The sequence below is a fragment of the Callithrix jacchus genome, chromosome 18, assembly GCF_049354715.1.
Source record: "Callithrix jacchus isolate 240 chromosome 18, calJac240_pri, whole genome shotgun sequence".
Lineage (NCBI taxonomy): Eukaryota > Metazoa > Chordata > Mammalia > Primates > Cebidae > Callithrix > Callithrix jacchus.
In genome coordinates this window covers 14,547,036-14,568,358 of record NC_133519.1, presented here as the reverse complement: position 1 = coordinate 14,568,358, position 21,323 = coordinate 14,547,036, and the positions used below count along the sequence as shown (strand labels likewise).

Sequence of the window (21,323 nt, the reverse complement as noted above, 5' to 3'; positions counted from 1 at the left end):
GCCAGTGTCCGTTGTTTCCTGCACTGTGGCCTGGAGGCCGGATGCGAATCTTCTAGTTAAATTACACGGTTCCTTTGACAAAGTCCAGCCGTTTATCCCAGAGACTGCACAATTTTCCATTTATACGCATGGGCCAATGCTGACTGGAAATCATTGCAAAAAGCTTTTTTGTCGGGCGTGGGGTGTGATGTTGAGCCAAACGGTGTGCAACAGAAGAAATAAGACTGGAAGAAATTAAAGTACTGTCCGGGTGCAGTGGCTCACGCCTGTAATCCCAGCTACTCGGGAGGCCGAAGTTTTTTTTAGACTTTTCTGCTTGTTCCTTACTGTTGAAAAGATCTGCCATCCATTATTTAGGAAAGCCCTTTAAGAGGGTTTGAGGTGTTTTAGCTGGGTTTGTGCCAAAAGTTTCCATTTTATTGGCTTGCTGAAGGACTGCCTTTAAAAATGCCCACAATTCCGAGCAAGAAGCAGGTCCCACCCCCTCTGCTGACGTCACACCTGTAGATTGGCAGATGGAGCTGTGGGCGCGGCCTGAGTTGAGCGGGAACCCGAGACTTGGCAGTTGCCATGTCTGGCTGTCCGGCGTCCTCTAGACGCCGAGGCTTCGGGCTCTTTTTCTTGCCTCTACGCTGCCTCCTGTTGTTTCTGGTTTTGCCTGGGACCCTGGCCTACAAACTTAACGTGCCACAGGTGTTGCTGCCCTTCAGCCGGGAGTCAGGCCGGGAGCCTTTCCTGCTGGAGGCCCAGCGGGGCTGCTACACTTGGTGAGGGGTGGTGGGTCACAAGGAAATGAACCCTCACATCATCCAGTAGGGGTGAGAGGGGTACCCTCTGTAAGATCACCCGGGAATACCGTGTGGGCCCGCGTGAAGGGACCTAGCCTGTAGGGGAGGAGAGTGTGGTGTCAGTGGGGGGGGTGTGGGGGGCAGACCCTTGGGCGTGGCGTATCCTACTCGTGGGATATCCTCCAGGGGTGTGACGATCTTCCAGACGTGTGAGGGATTCTCGGGTTGTGGGACTGGCCTCTCTGTGTGTGTTGGGAAGGGGCGGTCACTATGAGTGGCCGTCAGGGTAAAGGGAAGCCCTGAGTGGGAGGCCAAAGTAAACAACCAGTAAGGAAGTTCCCGATATCTGAGGACATTTCTGTAAGCAGGAAGACTTGGGGTGTGAGGGTCCCCACTAACTACAGGTGAGCTGTTCAATCTGAGGAGGACTTAAAACACAACAGCCAAGTATTGAGTGTTAACTAAGTACTCTGTGTTAACTCATTCACTGTTTACAGCCTCGTGAAGTGAGTACTATGACTCCATTTCACAGACGAGGAAAGTGAGGCCCAGAGACAATGAAGCGTAAACTTCTGGGAATATGAGGATTCATCTTGGGTGGAGATGAGATCTGTCTTTATTATCAAAATTGTCCCATTTATAAAAGGGTACCCACTTGAAGGAAGAGGACAAGGGGGTACACACAAGTCTGGGATAATGACTTTCTGACTGAAGATGAAGAGACGTGATTTTCTGGTGTGAGAGGACCCAATCATGGGTTATGTGGTTGCCTAAGGTGTGGGAGAACCTAACTGAAATGAGCTTCAGGAGGCCAGTGCATTCATCCTAAATGGAGTAGATATCCTTTTGCCATTTCCTAGGAGAAGCAATGAGGTTTGTTCAGAGCATAAATTCACCTCTCATTTAGTGGGCTTGTAAAGATGATTCAGTGTGATGTTTATGTTTCCTGACTGATGGTGATGCAAGGCATCTTTCCAGCATTGAAAGCCATTCCTTCTATCCCTCCAAAAATAATCCTGAGGCCAGGCATGGTGGCCCACGCATGCAATCCCAGCACGTTGGGAGGCCAAGGCAGGAGGATTGCTTGAGGCCAGGAGTTTGAGACCAGCCTGATCAACATAGTGAGATGTCTCTATTTAAAAATAAAAACATTCGTCCGGATACAGTGGCCCACACCTGTAATCCTAGCACTTTGGGAGGCCCAGGTGGGTGGATCACGAGGTTAGGAGTTTGAGACCAGCATGGCCAACATGATGAAACCCTGTCTCTACCAAAAATATAAAAATTAGCCGGGCATGGTGGCACGGGCCTGTAATCTCAGCTACTCAGGAGCGTAAGGCAGGAGAATCGCTGGAACCAAGGGGGCAAAGTTGCAGTGAGCCAGATCACCCCCCTGCACTCCAGTTTGGGGGACAAAGTGAGACTGTCTCAAAAACATAATAAAAATAAAAACATTTATGAAATTTTTTGGTATTTTGAGTTGGACTCATACCTCATAATTTAGGTAATTTTTCCATGCTAGATATCAGCAGCCTGGGGATTGAAGGAAACTTTCCTCAGCGTATGAGAAAGTCCCACCTCCTTCCTGGAAAGACGCCAGTCCTATTTCTGCACACTGAGGGAAGAATATGACAATCTTTTTGTGTGTGTGTGTGTATTTTTAGTAGAAATGGGGTTTCACTATATTGGCCAGGCTGATCTCGACCGTCTGACCTTGTGATCCACCCGCCTTCGCCTCCCAAAGTGCTGGAATTATAGGCATGAGCCACCGAGCCAGGCCAACAATCTTTTTAAAAAAATTATTGAGGGAGGGATATTTCTGAGCCTTTGCTCAAGGGATCATTGGGAAAGTTCTGATCAATTTCTCAAATTCTTTTTTTTTTTTTGAGGTGGAGTTTCAGCTCTTGTTGCCCAGGCTGGTGTGCAGTGGCACCATCTCAGCTCACTACAACCTCTGCCTCCTGGGTTCAAGCAATTCTTGTGCCTCAGACTCCTGAGTAGCTAGGATTACAGGCGTGTGCCACCATGCCCAGCTAATTTTTGTATTTTTAGTAGAGACGGGTTTTTCCCTGTTGGTCCAGCTGGTCTCAAACTCCTGACCTCAGGTGGTCCACCCGCCTTGGCTTCCCAAAGTGCTGAAATTACAGTCGTGAGCCACCATCCTTGGCCTATCTCTCACTCTAATTTCTTGTATCCCTAAGCAATGGTTCTGCTTTAAAAAGTGTCATTTACATATACCTGGTAGTATGTAACATGGGAGAAGTATGAGAATCTATGTTCCAACAAAAGTTAATTTTAATCTACGTATTTCATACTCTTAAGAGTTTTGTTCTGGCAGGCATTCCACCCATCATGATGCAGTTACTGTTGAACCTTTATATGAAAATGGCACCTTGTGTTCCCAAAAAGCAGTACTCATTGCAGAATCTACCGAACCAATACGCCTCAGCAGTATTATTCTTGCTCGAGAAATAGGTATGTTGAGAATAAAAACACTATCACTTCATCTGGGGTAGAATAATCTGGTATTTTGTATAGATGGTTAACACAAATGATATTGGCTTCAAATGATAAGAGGAAGAATAAAGGATTTCTGGCCAGCTGCAGTGGCTCACGCCTTTAATCCCAGCATTTTGGGAGGCTGAGGCAGAAAGACTGCCTGAGCTCAGGACTTCAAGAGCAGTCTGGGTAACATAGTGAGACCTGTCTCTACAAAAAATAAAAAATTATGCCCAGGTGCAGTGGTTCACCTCTGTAATCCCCCCCCATTTTGGGAGGCCAAGGTAGGTGGATCACCTGAGGTCAGGAGTTTGAGACCAGCCTGGCTAACATGGTGAAACATCATCTCTACTAAAAATAGAAAAATTGGCTGGGCATGGTGGCAAGTGCCTGTAATCCCAGCTACACCAGAGGCTGTGGCAGAAGAATTGCTTGAACCTGGGAGGCAGAGGCTGCAACGAGCCAAGATCTTGCCATTGCACTTCAGCTTGGGCGACAGAGCGAGACTCTGTCTCAAAAAAATTAAAAAATAGGCTGGGTGCGGTGGCTCACGCCTGTAATCCCCGCACTTTGGGAGGCAGAGGCGGGTGGATCACGAGGTCAAGAGATCGAGACCATCCTGGCCAACAGAGTGAAACCCCATCTCTACTAAAATATAAAAATTAGCTGGGCATGGTGGCGCGTGCCTGTAGTCCCAGCTACTTGGGAGGCTGAGGCAGGAGAATTGCTTGAACCCAGGAGGTGGAGTTTGCGGTGAGCCGAGATCGCGCCATTGCACTCCAGCCTGGGTAACAAGAGCGAAACTCCGTCTCAAAAAAAAAAAATAAATAAAAAGTAAGTAAAATAAAAAAATAGCTTGGTGTGTGGTGCACCCCTATAGTCTCAGCTACTTGAGAGGCTCAGATGGGAGCCTCCCTCCTCAGGTGGGGGGATTGAGCCCAGAAGATCAAGGCTGCACTTAGCTATGATCACACCATTGCACTCCAGTCTGGGTGGTAGAGCAAGACCCTGTCTCAAAAAAAAAAAACAAAAAAAACCCCACCAAAACCACCCCTGCAATATACACCCTAATTGTAGCACCCTATTAAATGACTTTTTTTTTCCTTTGGTATCTAGTACCTGGCGTGGTACCTGAGACCGTGGAAACTCTAGTTGTTTGAATCAGTGAAGGAATCATCTGGAACCAACTTAGGTGTTAAGGTCTGAGGTTGGTTTGAGTAAGGCAAAAGGCAGTACAAAAACTAGTACTTGTCAAAGTGTAGGCTATGAATGTGTATCAGCATCACCTGCATCAAACAGGAGCTTGTTAGATATGTAAATTCTCAGGCTCCATCTTTTATCTTTTTTAAAAATTGTACTTTAAGTTCTGGGATACAGAACGTGCAGGTTTGTTACATAGGTATACATTTGCCATGGTGGTTTTATACATTTGCCATGGTGGTTTGCTGCACTTATCAACCCATCATCTAGGTTTTAAGCATCTTTTATCTTTTATATTAGAATCTCAAGGGTGAGCCTTGAGGGTTCTATGTTTTAACAAGCTCTCCAGGAGATTCTCATACATACCAATACTAAAGTTTGAGAAGCACTAAACTAGTCTGTTTTAGTCTAGAACAGCTCAGGAAATAGTATTGTTTACATAGCAGAACAGCAGTCTTTGTATTCCTGATTTTCTGGCATTTCATTGCCATATTGCCTAATGGCTGAAAATATCTCTATGGCTTCTAAATGTGTGCTTTTTTTTTTCTTTCCTCATTTCAAGTTTTAATCAAAGCTTGTATATAAGATTACTTTATTCCTGCATCGTCTCAAGTTTTTCTTCCTTGTATTTGCCCTTTTCCTTTCCTACTTGGTGAGGTTTGGCTTTCCGCTCAAGGATCTTTTTGCCGTCTCTGTCCGGTTTTAGCCTAGTGATAACCACCTTGCTGGGATGAATGCCTATGTGGACAGTCGTGCCGTTAGCCGTTTCCCGCTCCACCCGTTCAATATAGAGTACATATTTCTTCCTGTAAACCTGAACTACTTTGCCAATCTGCTGACCTTTATAGTGTCCTCGTACAACCTGAACTTCATCACCCTTTTGGATGGGCATGGATCGCACGTTGTACTTCTGTCTCAGCTCCTTGGAAAGAGGGGAAGACATAATCTTCCTGCAAATGTGGGAATGTGCATTGAAATGCCTTTTGCGATTCTTGCTTCCGTCGGAAGTCACAAAGGGATTGAACTTCATTTTGGCAGTCCCCGCTTAGGTGATGACCACAAGAAGGCAGTTTTTTTTTAAAGATAATTTAGTCTACAGTATTTTTATTATTAAACATTTTGATAACTAATTTATCTATAATAGTTTATTAAATAGAACTTAGGATGTTTGGTTTACTGTATTTCATATGATTGAAGATGCCATCTATTATAAAGCGCACCATTACTTTATGTACCACTAGGAAAGAAAAACATTGCTGACTGGGCGCAGCGGTTCACGACTATAATCCCAGCAGTTGGGGAGGCCTAAGGTGGCAGAGGTCGGGAGTTCAAGACCAGCCTGACCAATATGGAGAAACCCCATCTCTACTTAAAAAATGCTAAATTAGCTAGGTGTGATGACGCATGCCTGTAATCCCAGCTACTCGGGAGGCTCAGATAGGAGAATCACTTGAACCCGGGAGGCAGATGTTGCAATAAGCTGAGATCGTGCCATGCACTCCAGCCTGGTGACAGATCAGGACTTCATTTCAAAAAACAAAAAAAAAGAAAAAGAAAAACATTGCAAACTAAACTATACTTTTTTTCCACTTGAAATTTTTACTTTATATCTACTGAAAGAATTCTTTGATTCAATTATATGGTTATTATGTATAATTCTGGTGCCTAATAAAAATGAAAATCACTTTTTTTTTGAGACAGTTTCACTCTTGTTGCCCAGGCTGGAGTGCAATAGCTCAGTCTCAGCTCACCCCAACCTCTGCCTCCCGGGTTCAAGTGATTCTCCTGCCTCAGCCTCCCGAGTAGCTGGGACTATAGGCGTGTGCCACCATGCCTGGCTAATTTTGTATTTTTTTAGTAGAGAGGGGGTTTTCCAGGTTGATCAGGCTGGTCTCGAACTCCTGACTTCCGCCCGCCTCAGCCTCCCAAAGTGCTGGGATTGCAGGCATGAACCATTGCGCCTGGCCGAAAATCACTTCGTGATTGGGAATCATCAGTGTCTTTGTTTATCCCCATGGCATTCTTCTCTGTGTCATCAAGAGTAAAGCTGTTTACTCTTTACTTTTTACATAAAGAGTAAAAAAGTACAGGCCAGATGCAGTGGCTCACACCTGTAATCCCAGCACTTTGGGAGGCTGAGGCAGGCAGATCACCTGAGGTCAAGAGTTTGAGACCAGCCTACCCAACATGGTGAAACCTTGTTCTGCTAAAAATACAAAAAAATTAGCTGGGTGTGGTGGTGTGTACACCTGTAGTCCCAGCTACTTGGGAGGCTGAGGCAGGAGAATCACTTGAACCCGGGAGGCAGAGGTTGGGGTGAGCTGAGACTGAGCTATTGCACTCCAGCCTGGGAAGAGAGGGAGACTCCATCTAAAAAAAAATGGGTATTAGGCAGCATTTTCTTTTTTTAGAGACGGGATCTCGCTTTGTTGCACAGGTTGTAGTGCACTGGCATGACAGTAGTTCACCGCAGCCTGCCTGACCTCTGCAACATAGAATCCATCTCTACAAAACAGTAATAATAAATAAACAAAAGAATTTTAAAAACCACCTAAAACCTGCTCTTAAGTGAACTTTGCAATTAGATAGAACTAATCCGTTCTTGTTTCCAGCTTTGGAACATTTCCTAGTACATCTGAGTCATCACTTTTCCCCCCACTCTACTATTGTTCACCAGATTTCTTTCCAGCTACTAACACCTATTCTACAAATTTTGATACTGGCCTTCTTAATGTTCTCACATGTTCAGTCAATGACAATTATGTCTTAACCACTGCCTGGTTGAGAGCACTTGTAAGATGTCATCAATTATAAGAAAAATCCCAATTGCACAGATGTTAAAAGGTAAAAAATGAGTGTCTAAGAATCAGTGAAATACGGTATGAAATTCTCAAACATGAGAATCTTTGAAGACCATGTCATGCAAGGTAGCTACAAAGGATAGAGGAGGATACCAAAGTCAGAAAAAAAAAAAAAAAACTGGTCACATATACTATTTTAAAAATGTAATCATTTTTAACTACACAAATTCATTCTGATATAAAAAAATTCACACAAGTAATAGGAAACATGTCAAATCTGGCTCACAGCTTAACTTCATCTGACTTGTGACCCATTTTTCAAAGTTAATTATCCTTAGATCAACTTTCCCATTTTACTATTAATACAGTTGTATACATAGAAGAGATTCCCAGTGGAAAGAACAAGTCTTGGTGTCCTACTAGGAGCATCTGAATGGGAGCAAGTAATATGAAATGGGTGGGACTGGGCATTTTGAAAGGGAAGTGCGGCTTGGTGCAGTGGTTTATGCCTGTAATCCTAGCACTTTGGAAGGCCAAGGTAGGCTGATCACCAGATCAAGAGATGGAGACCATCCTGGCCAACATAATGAAACCCCATCTTTACTAAAAATACAAAAATTAGTCGGGTGTGATGGCACGCACCTGTAGTCCCAGCTTCTCGGGAGGCTGAGGCAGAAGAGTCACTTGAACCCGGGAGGCACAGGTTGCAGTGAGCTGATATTTCGCGACTGCGCTCCAGCCTGGCGACAGAGCAAGACTCTGTCTCTAAAAAAAAGGGATGTGCGTGCCTCAGAGAAATTGTTAATTCATTGGACAAATATTTATTGAGTTACCTACTATATAAGGCATATATAAAGGTAAAAAGATTTAAGCTTCCCATTAATATTTAAGTGCTTGTTACAGAATTTTGTTTATGATGGTTTTGGTGATAGTGTAGTAAAGAAGTGGCTATGACAGAGATGATGGATGGACTTGAGGTGAGAGGCTTGAGATGGACAGTTGCATATGATAAGAGTACTGGATTTCTTCCTCCCTCTTCCCTCTCTGTTTCTTCTCCTCCTTCCCTCCTTCCCTCCCTCCCTCCCTCCCTCCCTCCCTCCCTCCCTCCCTCCCTCCCTTCCTTCCTTCCTTCCTTCTGACAGGGTTTTGCCATGTTGCCCAAGTTGCCCTCTTGAACTCCTAAACCCAGCTTTGGCCTCCTAAAGTGCTGGGATTACAGGCATGAGCCACCACATCTGGCCCTTTTCCCTTCTTTCTTTCTTTACTTCCCTCCTTCTTTGTTTTCTTCCTTCTTTCTTTTCTTTCTGAGATAGGGTCATGCTGTGTTGCTAGGATGGAGTGCAGTGGCTACTTCATAATGCACTGCAGCCTGGAACCCCTGGCCTCAAGGGATCTTCCTACCTTAGCCTCCTGAGTAGCTGGGACTACAGGCAAGCACAACTGCCCTAGCCTAAATTTCTTTTTAATTTTTTTCTTTTTGACTAGGTGTTACCTCCACTTGGTAAAACAGTCAAAGAATATAAAAGGTTATCTAGTGAAAAGTTCATGTTTCTTTAATCCTAGTTTTCTGGCTTTTTTTTTGGAGACTGAATCTCACTCTGTCACCCAGGCTGGAGTGTACTGGCGTGATCTCAGCTCACTGCAACCTCCACCTTCCGGGTTCAAGCAATTCTCCTTCCTCAGCCTCCAGAGTAGCTGGGATTACAGGCACCCTTCACCACGCCTGGCTGATTTTTTATATTTTTAGTAGAGTTGGGGTTTCACCGTGTTGTCCAAGCTGGTCTCAAACTCCCCACCTCAGGTGATCCACCTGCCTTGGCCTCCCAAATTGCTGGGATTACAGGAGTGAGCCATTTTGTTCAGCCTTGGCTCACTGCAATCTCCACCTCCCAGGTTCAAGCGATTCTCCCACCTTAGCCTCCCAAGTAGCTGGGACTACAAGCATGCACCACCACGCCCTGCTAATTTTTGTATTTTTGGTAGAGACAGGGTTTTGCCATTTTGGCCAGGCTGGTCTCGAACTCCTGACCTCAGGTGATGCACCCACCTTGGCATCCCAAAATGCTGGGGTTATAGGTGTGAGCCACCATGGCCAGCTGTTAATCCTAATTTTCTAAGCAACAACCAGTTTTCTGTATCCCACCAGTGGTAGCTTGTAAATATAGAAATATACCTTTTTATAATGGGAAGTCTAGACTTTAACCTTAGGTAAAAGATAAGTAGAGGAGTTTGGAGAGAGCATAATTTTATTAAAACAATTTTTTTAAATTGCCGGTATAGGACACCCCCTTTTTTTAAAAAAAAAAAAACACAGTCTTGCTCTGTTGCCTAGGCTGGAGTGCAGTGGTGTGATCTCAGCTCACAGCACTCTTCTGTTCTCTGACTCAAGAGATCCTCCCACCTCAGCCTTCTGAGTAGCTGGGACTACAAGTGTGTGCTTCTATGCCCCGCTAAATTTTTTTTTTTTTTTTTTTTTTGAGACAGAGTTTCACATTTCACTTTTGTTTCCCAGGCTGGAGTACAGTGGCTTGATCAGCTCACCCCAACCTCCACCTCCCGGGTTCAAACGATTCTCCTGCCTCAGCCTAACAAGTAGCTGGGATTACAGGCACGCACCACCATGCCTGGCTAATTTTGTATTTTTAGTAGAGACAGGGTTTCTCCATGTTGGTCAGGTAGGTCTCAAACTCCCGACCTCAGGTGATCCGCCCACCTTGGCCTTTCTAAGTGCTGGGATTACAGGTGTGAGCCACCATGCCTGGCCTTGCCCCGCTAAACTTTTGTATTTTTGTAGAGGTGGGGTTTTGCCAGGTTGCCCAGACTGGTCTCAAACTCTTGGACTCAAGCAATCCACCCACCTTGGCCTCCCAAAGTGCTGGGATTACAGCCATGAGCCACCACATCTGGCGAAGAGCATTCTTTTAGATGAAAAAGCTCACAGGGTGGATGAAGAAAATGTTTGGACAACTGAAGTATACCTGAAGTAATGTGGACCTGTAAATAAGAATATCTGTTACGTTATTTAATAAAGTTGTATTCTCTTCACTTTAAAAGTGAAATGTTTGATATTTCTCCTAATCATTCTAAGTTTACTTGTAAATTAATTATTTTTATTACATTTATTATTTATTTTATTTTTTGAGACAGGGTTTCACTCTGTCACTCAGGCTGGAGTGCAGTGGTACAAACATGACTCATTGCAGCCATGGCCTCCTGGGCTTAAGTGATCCTCCTACTTCAGCCTCCTGAGTAGCTGGGACTATAGGGGGGTACCACCAGGCCTGGCTAGTTTTTTTATTTTTTGTAGGGGCGTGGTGGGCGGACGGGTCTCACTGTGTTGCTCAGGCTGATCTTGAACTCCTGGGCTCAAGCAATCCTCCTACCTCAGCTTCCCAAAGCTTATAGGCGTGAGCCATTGCACCAGGCAGTTTTTTTTTTTTTTTAATGGTCATGGCCTTGTATTGAAAAATTTTCTAGGCTGAGCACGATGGCTTGAACCTGTAATCCCAGCACTTTGGGAGGCCAAGGTGGGCAGATCACCTGAAGCCAGGAGTTTGAGACCAGTCTGGCCAACATGGTGAAACCCCATTTGAACTGAAAATACAAAAATTAGCTGGGCGTGGTGGCAGACGCCTGTTATCCCAGCTACTTGGGAGGCTGAGGCAGGAGAATTGCTTGAACCTGGTAGGCAGAGGTTGTGGAGAGCCGAGATGGCACCATTGCACTCCAGCCTGGGTGACAAGAGTGAAACTCCTTCTCCGAAAGAAAAAAAAATAAGTTTTCTGCTGTTGAAGTAGTCAGATGAGTAAGCATTGTGTGCACAGGCTTTTAATATTTTTATGTAAGGTCACAGCTGCTTCTGTTTGCCACTGCACTACACATTTCTCTACTGAAAGGGGGGCTTTCATTTCTCATTTGACAAGTGGTAGATTATTCAGTGCCTGATTATGTAGTTATGCATTACCTAAGATCACCCTCCCTCCCTTCCTTCCTTCCTTTGCCATCCTGGAACACTTCCTTAGTGGTAATTCTACCAGCAGATCCTGTGAGGTTTCAACTTGTCTTGGGTTTTTTTTTGTTCATAGACCCCATGTCTTTGTCTTTAATTCTTTTAACTTGGAGTTCCGTTTGTCAATTTAATGTTTATCAAGTAGAAGGCTAACAATTTTAAAATTTTTTAATTTAAAAATGATTTTAGATTTATAAAAGAGATGTAAAGATAATACAGAAAGTTCCCATATACTCTTTACCCAGTTTCCTCAAATGTTTCACTAATCTTCTCTGGGATTCAATTAAAGACACCACATTGCTAAACTAAGTTGTCATTTTTACTTTGTCTCCTCCAATCTGTGAGTTTCTCAGTCACTTTTTTCTTTTGAGACAGAGTCTGTCTCTGTCATCCAGGCTGGAGTACACTGGCACGATCTGGGCTCACTGCAGCCTTCACTTCCTGGTTTCAAGTGATCCACTTACCCCAACCTCTCCAGTAGGTGGGACTGCAGGCATGCGCCACAATGCCCAGCTAATTCTCGTAGAGATGGGGTGTCACTATGTCTGGCCTCTCAGTCACTTTTGATGCCTTTTTTTTTTTTTTTTTTTCCTGAGGCACAGTCTTGTTCTGTCACCCAGGATGGAGTGCAATGGCGCGATCTAGGCTCGCTGCAACCTCCATCTCCCTGGTTCAAGCGGTTCTCCTGCCTCAGTCTCCTGAGTAGCTGGAATTACAGGCACGGGCCACCATGACTGGCTAATTTTTTGTATTTTTAGTACAAATGGAGTTTCATAATGTTGGCCAGGCTGGTCTCAAACTCCTGACCTAGTGATCCACCCACCTTGGCTTCCCAAAATGTTGGGATTACAGGTGTGAGCCACCGTGCCCAGCCTTGACAATTTTAGAGTGTTGGGGCTGGGCGTGGTGGCTCACGCCTGTAATTCCAGCACTCAAGTAGATCACTTGAGGTCAGAAATTCAAGACCAGCCTGGACAACATGGCAAAATTCCATTTCTACTCAAAATATAAAAATTACCCAGGTGTGGTGGTGCATGCCTGTAATCCCAGCTACTTTGGAAGCTGAAGCATGAGAATTGCTTGAACCCCAGAAGCAGAGGTTGCAGTGAGCTGGATTGCACTCCTGCCCTGCAACAGAGAGAGACTCTATCTAAAAAAAAAACATTTGGGCCGAGGTCAGGAGCTCGGGAGGCCTGTAATCTCAGCACTCTGAGAGGCTGAGGCAAGAGGAACACTTGAGCCCAGGGGTTCAAGACCAGCTTGGGCAACATTAGCAAGACCAAGTCTCTATCAAAAAAAAAAAAAAAAAAAGAGAGAGAAAATTAGCTAGGACTGGAGGACTGCTTGAATCCAGGAGTTTGAGGCTGCAGTGAGCTATGATTGAACCGCTGCACTCCAGAGACCTTTCTTTTCTTTCTTTCTTTCTTTTTTTTTTTTTGAGACAGTCTTACTCCATCACCAGGTGCCAGGGTGGAATGCAGTGGCACGACCTTGGCTCACTGCAACCTCTGCCTCCCAGGTTCAAGCAATTCTCCTGCCTCAGCCTCCCAAGTAGCTGGGACTACAGGTGCGTGCCACCATGCCCAGCTAATTTTTTTTGTATTTTTAGTAGAGACATGGTTTCACCACGTTCACCAGGATGGTCTTGATCTCTTGACCTAGTGATCTGCCCACCTCGGCCTCCCAAAGTGCTGGGATTATAGGCGTGAGCCACCGTGCCTGGCCTTTTTTTTTTTTTTTTTTTTAAGAGTACTGGTCAGATGTTTTATAGAATGTTTCTCAATTTGGGTTTATGTGATGTTTTCTCATGATTAGCCTGGGGTTACAGATTTTGAGGGAAAAAAAACCCACATAGAAATTGAAGAGCCCTTCCCATTGCATTATTTTAGGGGGTTCCCTATATCAGCATGATTTATCACTGGTGATGTTAACCTTGACTACTTGGTTAAGGTGGTATCTGTCAGGTTTCTCCACTGTGAACTTACCATTTTCCCCTTCACATATGCTATTTATTAAAAGTGGTCATTAAGCCTAGCCTACAATTCAAAGGAAGGGAAATAGGCCTGGGCAACGAAGTGAGACCCTGCCTCTACAAAAAATTAAAAATTAGCCAGGTGCAGTGGCATGAGCCTATAATCTCAACCACTCAGGAGGCTGAGATGGGAGGCTCACTTGAGCCCAGGAGTTCAAGACTGCATTGAGCTATGATTGTGGCACCGCTCTCCAGCCTGGGTGACAGAGTAAGACCCTGTTTTTTAAAAAAACGAAACAAAAATAAAGGAAAGAGAATTAACCTTTACCTCTTGGAAGGAGGAGTACCAAAGAATGTGTACACATGTATTAACCACTGCAATAGCTAATAAATATTTAAGGGAGATACTTTGATGTATCCTGTTTCTCCTTGAAGTTTTACCCACTAATTTTAGTGTTTTTCCATGTATCTTAGTACTGTGATTTGTGTGTGTGTGTGTGATATTCCTCTTGCATGGCATGGTCTCAGCTCACTGAAGCATTGACCACCCAGGCTCAAGTGATTCTTCCACCTCAGCGTTCCAAGTAGCTGGGACCACAGGTGTGCACCACACCTGGCTAGATTCTTTTTATTATTTGTAAAGATGAGGTCTCATTATGTTGCCTAGACTGATTTTGAACTCCTGGGCTCAAGCAATTTCCTTCATATCTTCTATACTTATTAACTAGTATTGTTCTGAAAGAATGATGTCTTACATATTATAAATAACTTCTTCACAGTTAATTTATTCAATTATTTATGTCAGTATGATTTCATGGATATTTATTTAATTTGGGGACTATATTTCAATATGATCATAATTTATTCTGTTATTACAGTTTTTCCAGCTTTGACCATTGGGGGCTCTTACAAGTTGGTTCTTATGTTCTTTGGATTTGCCCTTATCTTTTATTGAATTTTTGTGACTGGCTGATTGTACTTTTCAATTTTTTAGTTCTTTTTTCTTTTTTTTGAGACGGCGTTTCGTTCTTGTTACCCAGGCTGGAGTGCAATGGCACGATCTCGGCTCACGGCAACCTCCGCCTCCTGGGTTCAGGTAATTCTAATTCTCCTGTCTCAGCCTCCTGAGTAGCTGGGATTACAGGCACGCACCACCATGCCCAGCTAATTTTTTTTTGTATTTTTAGTAGAGACGGGGTTTCACCATGTTGACCAGGATGGTCTCGTTCTCTTGACCTCGTGATCCACCTGCCTCGGCCTCCCAGAGTGCTGGGATTACAGGCGTGAGCCACCGCGCCCGGCCCTTAATTTTTTAGTTCTGAGATGGGCCAGGGTCATCTTACTCAGCCATTTCTTCAAGGAGTCCTGGTTCTTTATTTTTGAGACGGAGTTTCACTCTCGTTACCCAGGCTGGAGTGCAATGGCGCGATCTAGGCTCACTGCAACCTCCGCCTCCTGGGTTCAGGCAATTCTCCTGCCTCAGTCTCCTGAGTAGCTGGGATTACAGGCACATGCCACCATGCCCAGCTATTTTTTTTTTTTTTTTTTTTTTTGTATTTTTAGTAGAGACGGGGTTTCACCATGTTGACCAGGATGGTCTCGATCTCTTGACCTTGTGATCCACCCGCCTCGGCCTCCCAAAGTGCTGGGATTACAGGCTTGAGCCACCGCGCCCAGCCTCCTGGTTCTTAATTATATTTAGTGCCTGCAATGTCAGCAGTTTGGGAGGTTGAGGTAGGAGGATCACTTGAGGCCAGGTGTTCTAGACTAAGCTGAATAACTTAGGGAGACTGTCTCAACAACAAGAATCATATTTGCGGCCAGGTGCAGTGGCCCATGCCTGTAATCCTAGTACTTTGGGAGGCTGAGTCAGGCGGATCAGAAGGTCAGGAGTTCGAGACCAGCCTGACCAACGTGGTAAAACCCCATCTCTATTAAAAAACACACACACACACACAAAAATTAGCTGGTGTGGTGGTGTGCATCTGTAATCTCAGCTCCTCAGGAAGCTGAGGCAGGAAATTTGCTTGAACCCAGGAGGTGGAGGTTGCAGTGAGCCAAGATCATGCCACTGCACTCCACTCCAGTCTGGGCAACAGAGCAAGACTCTGTCTCAAAAAAAAAAAGCTACTGGTATATCCACTGCTTCTAGGCCCTCTTAGTAAACAGAACTGGGAAATATATGTATATATGCTAACTCATGTATACACATATATCTATACTTATTTCTATGTCTGTTTGCATAGATATTAAAATAAACATGATCTCATACTGATATTCTTCAATTCTAATCTTGCACCTGCGGGTTTATTCTAGCCTTCCCACCTTGCTTATTGTAACTTCTTTCTCTGACAGGGAGAAAACTGACTTTCATTATCTATGATGTATTTGTTCAATTGTATTGTCTTTATAAGTTTCAGGATGAATAATTCAATTTTTAACATTTCTTGTGAAAGAAAGCATATCATTTCCTGAAATAAGCATATTTTAGTGCACCTTAGCCTTTGTTGAGGGGCATTTACTTGTATTATCTGATTAACATTCTCCTTTGATTTTTTTTCAATGTTAAATTTTTTTTTTTTTTTTTGCGGGGGGAGATGAAGTCTCGCTCTGTCACCCAGGCTATGGTGCCATCTCGATTCACTGCAACCTCCACCTCACAGGTTCAAGTGATTCTCCTGCCTCAGCCTCCCGAATAGCTGGGACTATAGGTGTGTACCACCACCATGCCTGGCTAATTTTTGTATTTTTAGTAGAGATGGGGTTTCACCATGTTGGCCAGGCTGGTCTTAAACTCCTGATCTCAAGCAATACTCCTGCCTTGGCCTCCCAGTGCTGGGATTACAGGTGTGAGCCGTTATGCTCTGCCAATGTTTAATTTTTAATTTAAGGTAACTTTACTCACTCTGTTACCCAGGCTGGAGTGCAGTGGCGCGATCGATCTTGGCTCACTGCAAATTATGCCTCCCAGTTTCACACAATTCTCTTGCCTCAGCCTCCTGAGTAGCTGGGACTACAGGTATGCAGCATCACACCCAACTACTTTTTGTGTTTTAGTAGAGACAGGGTTTCACCATGTTGGCCAGGTTGGTCTCTAACTCCTGACCTCAGGTGATCCACCTGCCTCAGCCTCCCAAAGTGCTGGGATTACAGGCGTGAGCGACTGCACCCAGCCTCTCCTTTGATTTTAAAATTCCATGAAAGCAGAGGGATGGAGTTTATCCCTGATGTTTACTGGTAATTTAGAGTCATTGAAAAGTGGTAGTAACTTTGCTTTTTGGTTTTTATGGATGAAACTGAAACTGAAAATGTGTAGTTACCATAGTAGAATGGAACAACTATGCAGACAGTTCTCAGATACATGGCAGATGTGGGAAGAGAGGGTGCTACAACATCACAGTTGTTTTATATTACAAATATCATGATAATTTTTACCATTTAAAAAATACAGTGATACAAACAATTTTTATCTCGTTCTCATTTTATTCTGTACTATTTCAATTAGTGTTTCTGAATTTCATTATGGGTATGTTGACTAGAACTCTGGTTAGACTGGTACTCTAGCTAGATCTAATACAGTGGTTCCCAGACTTTGTAATCTAATGGCTCAGAAAAAAAAAAAAAAAAAAAAATGATGGGCCGGGCATAGTGGCTCACGCCTGTAATCCCATTACTTTGTGAGGCCGAGGTGAGCAGATCACCTGAGGTCAGGAATTCAAGACCAGCCTAGCCAACATGGTGAAACCCCATCTCTTCTAAAAATACAAAAATTAGCTGGGCATGGTGGTAGGCACCTGTAATTCCAGCTGAGAGGAGAATCACTTGAACCTGGGAGGTGGAGGTTGCAGTGAACCAAGATCACGCTACTATACTCCAGCCTGGGCAACACAGTGAGACTCAGTCTCAAAAAAAAAAAATTAAAAGAAAGAGAGAAGTTTATTGATAGGACTGACTTATAGTTGCCACCATTTTACTTTCCTAAATATATACATTAAAAAAATTTTACTAACACCATTATTTCATAAAAGATAATGTTTACCATTTTAAAAATAAGATGTATGAATAAATTATATTCCTTTAATATGACTACAACTTAATTTTATTATTCACTATTTTAAAATTTTTATTTGTTGTCAGGATCTGGAAGAATTTGGAGCAAAAGATTAACATTTTTATTTTTCTCATTTTTCCATGGATGAGTAAAACATCATAGATCAGTGTTTTGGAATCACTGGTCTAGTGTCTGTTGTTTCAAAGAAAGGCTCTTATATCTTGTTATGCTATTTTCTTCCATAGGTAAAAGCAGCTGTCATAGTCTTCCTTTTTCATGATGTTTAGAATACAGTTTTGAGTATTTGAGACATTTAATAGATTCATGACCTATTGAATTAAATACTCAGTTTTTGGGTTCATTGTAGTGACTGACCATGAGCTACGCTGTGATGTTAAGATCGATGTGATAAAGAGGATCGAAATTGTATCTCGGGCCCGGGAACTTTATGTAGATGATTCACCACTGGAACTGATGGTGAGGGCATTGGATGCTGAAGGTAAAGAACTTCAGAGGATACTACAATCAGGAGAAGGGCAATATGAAGAAAAGTAAAAAAAAAAAGAACTTCAGAGGATTCAACAAAATTAACTAAAATAAAGTAATACCCCTTTATGTTTAGCACTCGGAAACAAAAACTTGAGTGATTAGAAATAATATCTATCCTCTCATTTGGAGCTAAATAATAATTCTGAGTGTAATTTAATGTATTAGCTACACACTTTCATAAAATATTACTGCTATTGTTATCTCAGAACTTTTCCTTTCTTTGTTTTTTTTTTTTTTTTTTTTTTTTGTGACAGTTTCACTCTTATTGTCCAGGCTGGAGTGCAATGGCACATCCAAGTTAACTGAAAACTCTGCCTCCCAGGTTGAAGAAGTTCTCCTGCCTCAGCTTGCAGAGTAGCTGGGATGACAGGCCTGCACCACCACCCCTAGCTAATTTTGTATTTTTAGTAGAGACAGGGTTTCACCATTGTGGATCAAGAACTGACCTCAGGTGATCTACCCACCTCAGCCTCCCAAAGTGCTAGGATTACAGGCATGAGCTACTGCGACCTTTCTTTTCTTTTCCCTTTTTTTTTTTTTTTTTTTTTTTTGAGATGGAATCTTGCTCTGTTGCCTAGGCTTGAGTGCAGTGGCTTGATCTTGGCTCACTGCAACCTCCGCCCTCCGGGTTCAGGCGATTTTTGTGCCTCAGCCTCCTGAGTATCTGGGATTACAGGTGCGTGCTGCCACGCCCACTAATTTTTGTGTTTTTAAGGGAGAAAGGTTTTCACCATGTTAGCCAGGCTGGTCTTGAACTCCTGGCCTCAAGTGATCTGTCCACCTTGGCCTCCTAAAGTGTTGGGATTACAGGCATGAGTCACTGTGCCAGACTCAGAACTTTTCTTAAATATCCAAATCTGCCACTGAGCTTCTGCTGATGGTCCGTAGATCAAAAATTAAGAACATTTTTTGGAATTTATTGCTAGCTCTGTTTGATCAATCCACTTTCTATAAACCAGGAGAATTAAATGTAAATCTGCGAAAAAGTTACAATCTTGATCTATCTTTAATGCTTTTAATATTCCATACTCTATTAATGCTGTAATGTGGTTTAAAAACATTTAGGTGGTAAACAATAAAACAAACCATTTAGGCAGGACATGTGGCTCATGCTTATAATTCTAACAGTTTGGGAGGCCGAGGTAGAAGAAGTATCCTGTGAGGCCAAGTTTTCCATGGTCGATTAAAAATATATATATATATATAAATGTATTGCCACTTTCTTTGTAAATTACTTGAGTGATTTTTTTTTTTTTTTTGAGGCAGTCTTGCTTTGTCACCCAGGCTAGAGTGCAGTAGTGTGATCTCAGCTCACTGCAATCTCCACCTCCCTGGTTCAAGCAATTCTCTGCTTCAGCTTCCCAAGTAACTGGGATTACAGGCACCTGCCACCATGCCTGGCTAATTTTTTGTATTTTTAGTAGAGGTGGGGTTTCAGCATATTCACCAGGCTGGTCTTGAACTCTTGACCTCGTGATCTACTTGCCTCAGCCTCCCAAAATGCTGGGATTACAGGCATGAGCCACTGTGCCCAGCAGAGTGATTTTTTTTGGTCTGAAAAGTGAACTATTCTAGACGCTTTTTTTTTTTTTGATACAGAGTCTGTTGCTCAGGCTGGAATGCGGTAACACAAACATGACTCACAGCAGCCTTGACCTCCCAGGCTCAAGCAATCCTCCTACCTCAACCTCCTGAGTAGCTAGGACTAAAGGCACACGCCACCATTCCTGGCTATGTTTTTATTTCACAGACCGGGTTTCACTATGTTGAGCAGGTTGGTCTCAAACTCCTGGGTTCCAGTGAACCTCCTGCCTTGGCCTCCCAAAGTTCTAGAATTATAGGCACAAGCCATTGCACCTGGCCTGGAAACTGTTTTTTACAAAAATTTATGTGGAGAGGACCAGGATTAAGGATGCCTTGTCAACTGTGAGATGGCCCTCATGTAGAAAGGAACAGAAAGAGCATGTCATAATTATTGTCAACCAGAAGTTAATCTGCTTGGTTTCTTTTTACTTTCAGACAGCTTGTGCAGCAACAGCACTTATTGTTTGTGTAGGGATCTTTCTCATCTATATGTTTTAATTAATTAATTATAGTGCTTTCTATTTCTTTTTTTTTCTTCTTTTTTCTTTTTTTTTTTTTTTTTGAGATGGAGTTTTGCTGTTGTTACCCAGACTGGAGTGCAATGGCACGATCTTGGCTCACCGCAACCTCCGCCTCCTGGGTTCAAGCAATTCTCCTGCCTCAGCCTCCCGAGTAGCTGGGACTACAGGCACGCACCACCATGCCCAGCTAATTTTTGTATTTTTAGTAGAGACGGGGTTTCACCATGTTGACCAGGATGGTCTTGATCTCTTGACCTCGTGATCCACCCGCCTCGACCTCCCAAAGTGCTGGGATTATAGGTGTGAGCCACCATGCCTGGCCAGTGCTTTCTATTTCTTGATGAAAGAGGCCTCAAAGTAATTTTCTAGTTAGATTTCCCTTTCTTGGTGTAAATACCTGAATATTTTTTAATACGTGATCCTACCTTGTCTGCTTTTGGCTTGCTCTACAGGAAATACTTTCAGTAGTTTGGCAGGGATGATGTTTGAGTGGAACATTGCCCAGGACAACGAGTCAGCAAGAGAACTGTCTGGCAAAATTAGGTAAACTTGAAGCCAAACATAAATCATCTGACTATGAAGAAGACATCTGCTATTAAGTGGCATACTGAACTAGCAAGCATTTTCATGAACTTTGATGATCCTGCTGTCTGTTCTTTTTTGAAACAGATAAATTACTGAGGGGGAATGTCTTTGATAGAATGAAACATGACATAGATAGAGGTACCTTTATGATGGCTTAATTTGAGCCATTATAGGGGAGTTCATGAGCTAAGGACCATGCAATTATTTGAGCCAGGTGTATCTTCTGGCAGTTTTTTGTTCAAGCTGCCTGCACATGCTGAAGTAGAGGGAGAAGGATAATTGTATGAAATTTTGTCTTCAGGACCAAGGAGCAGATCTCAGACAATCCAAGTTTACTTCTACCACAATTTTAGCCAGAGGCTCATAAATACCTTTCTTTCTTTCTTTTTTTTTTCTTCTTTTTGAGATGGAGTCTTGCTCTGTCACCCAGGCTGTGCAGTCGCACAGTCTCAGCTCACTGCAACCTCTGCCTCCTGGGTTCAAGCGATTCTCCTGCCTCAGTCTCCCAAGTAGCTGGGGCTACAGGCACCTGCCACAATGCCCGGCTAATTTTTGTATTTTTAGTAGAGATGGGGTTTCACCTTATTGGCCAGGGTGGTCTCGAACTCCTGACTTCAAGTGATCTACCCACTTTGGCCTCCCAGAGTGCTGGGATTATAGGCATGAGCCACCACACCTGGCCTCTCTTTTCTTTCCTTTCCTTTCCTTTTTTTTTTTGAGACCGAGTCTCACTCTGTCCCCAGGCTGGAGTGCAGTGGCTCACT

The 21,323-nt window shown here is 43.4% G+C and overlaps 1 protein-coding gene and 1 pseudogene across 8 annotated transcripts in view; one reads left to right on the top strand and one right to left on the bottom strand.

Annotated features, from left to right (window-relative positions):
* The first annotated feature begins 513 nt into the window (after positions 1 to 513).
* NUP210L (nucleoporin 210 like) overlaps positions 514 to 21,323 on the top strand; it is a 143,259-nt gene continuing 122,449 nt past the window's right edge. For 5 of the 8 annotated variants that reach the window (XM_035279948.3, XM_035279946.3, XM_035279944.3 and 2 more), the window contains exons 1-4: positions 514 to 767; positions 3,127 to 3,263; positions 17,688 to 17,819; positions 20,427 to 20,517. In XM_035279948.3, the coding sequence (XP_035135839.3) occupies positions 571 to 767; positions 3,127 to 3,263; positions 17,688 to 17,819; positions 20,427 to 20,517 (557 nt within the window). In that variant the 5' untranslated portion in view covers positions 514 to 570. Of the gene's footprint in view, positions 768 to 1,285; positions 1,662 to 3,126; positions 3,264 to 17,687; positions 17,820 to 20,426; positions 20,518 to 21,323 lie in introns of all 8 variants that reach the window. The other 3 variants (XM_035279947.3, XM_035279949.3, XM_035279945.3) reach the window with 3 other exon arrangements.
* On the bottom strand, positions 5,026 to 5,517 carry LOC108589033 (large ribosomal subunit protein uL24 pseudogene; annotated as a pseudogene).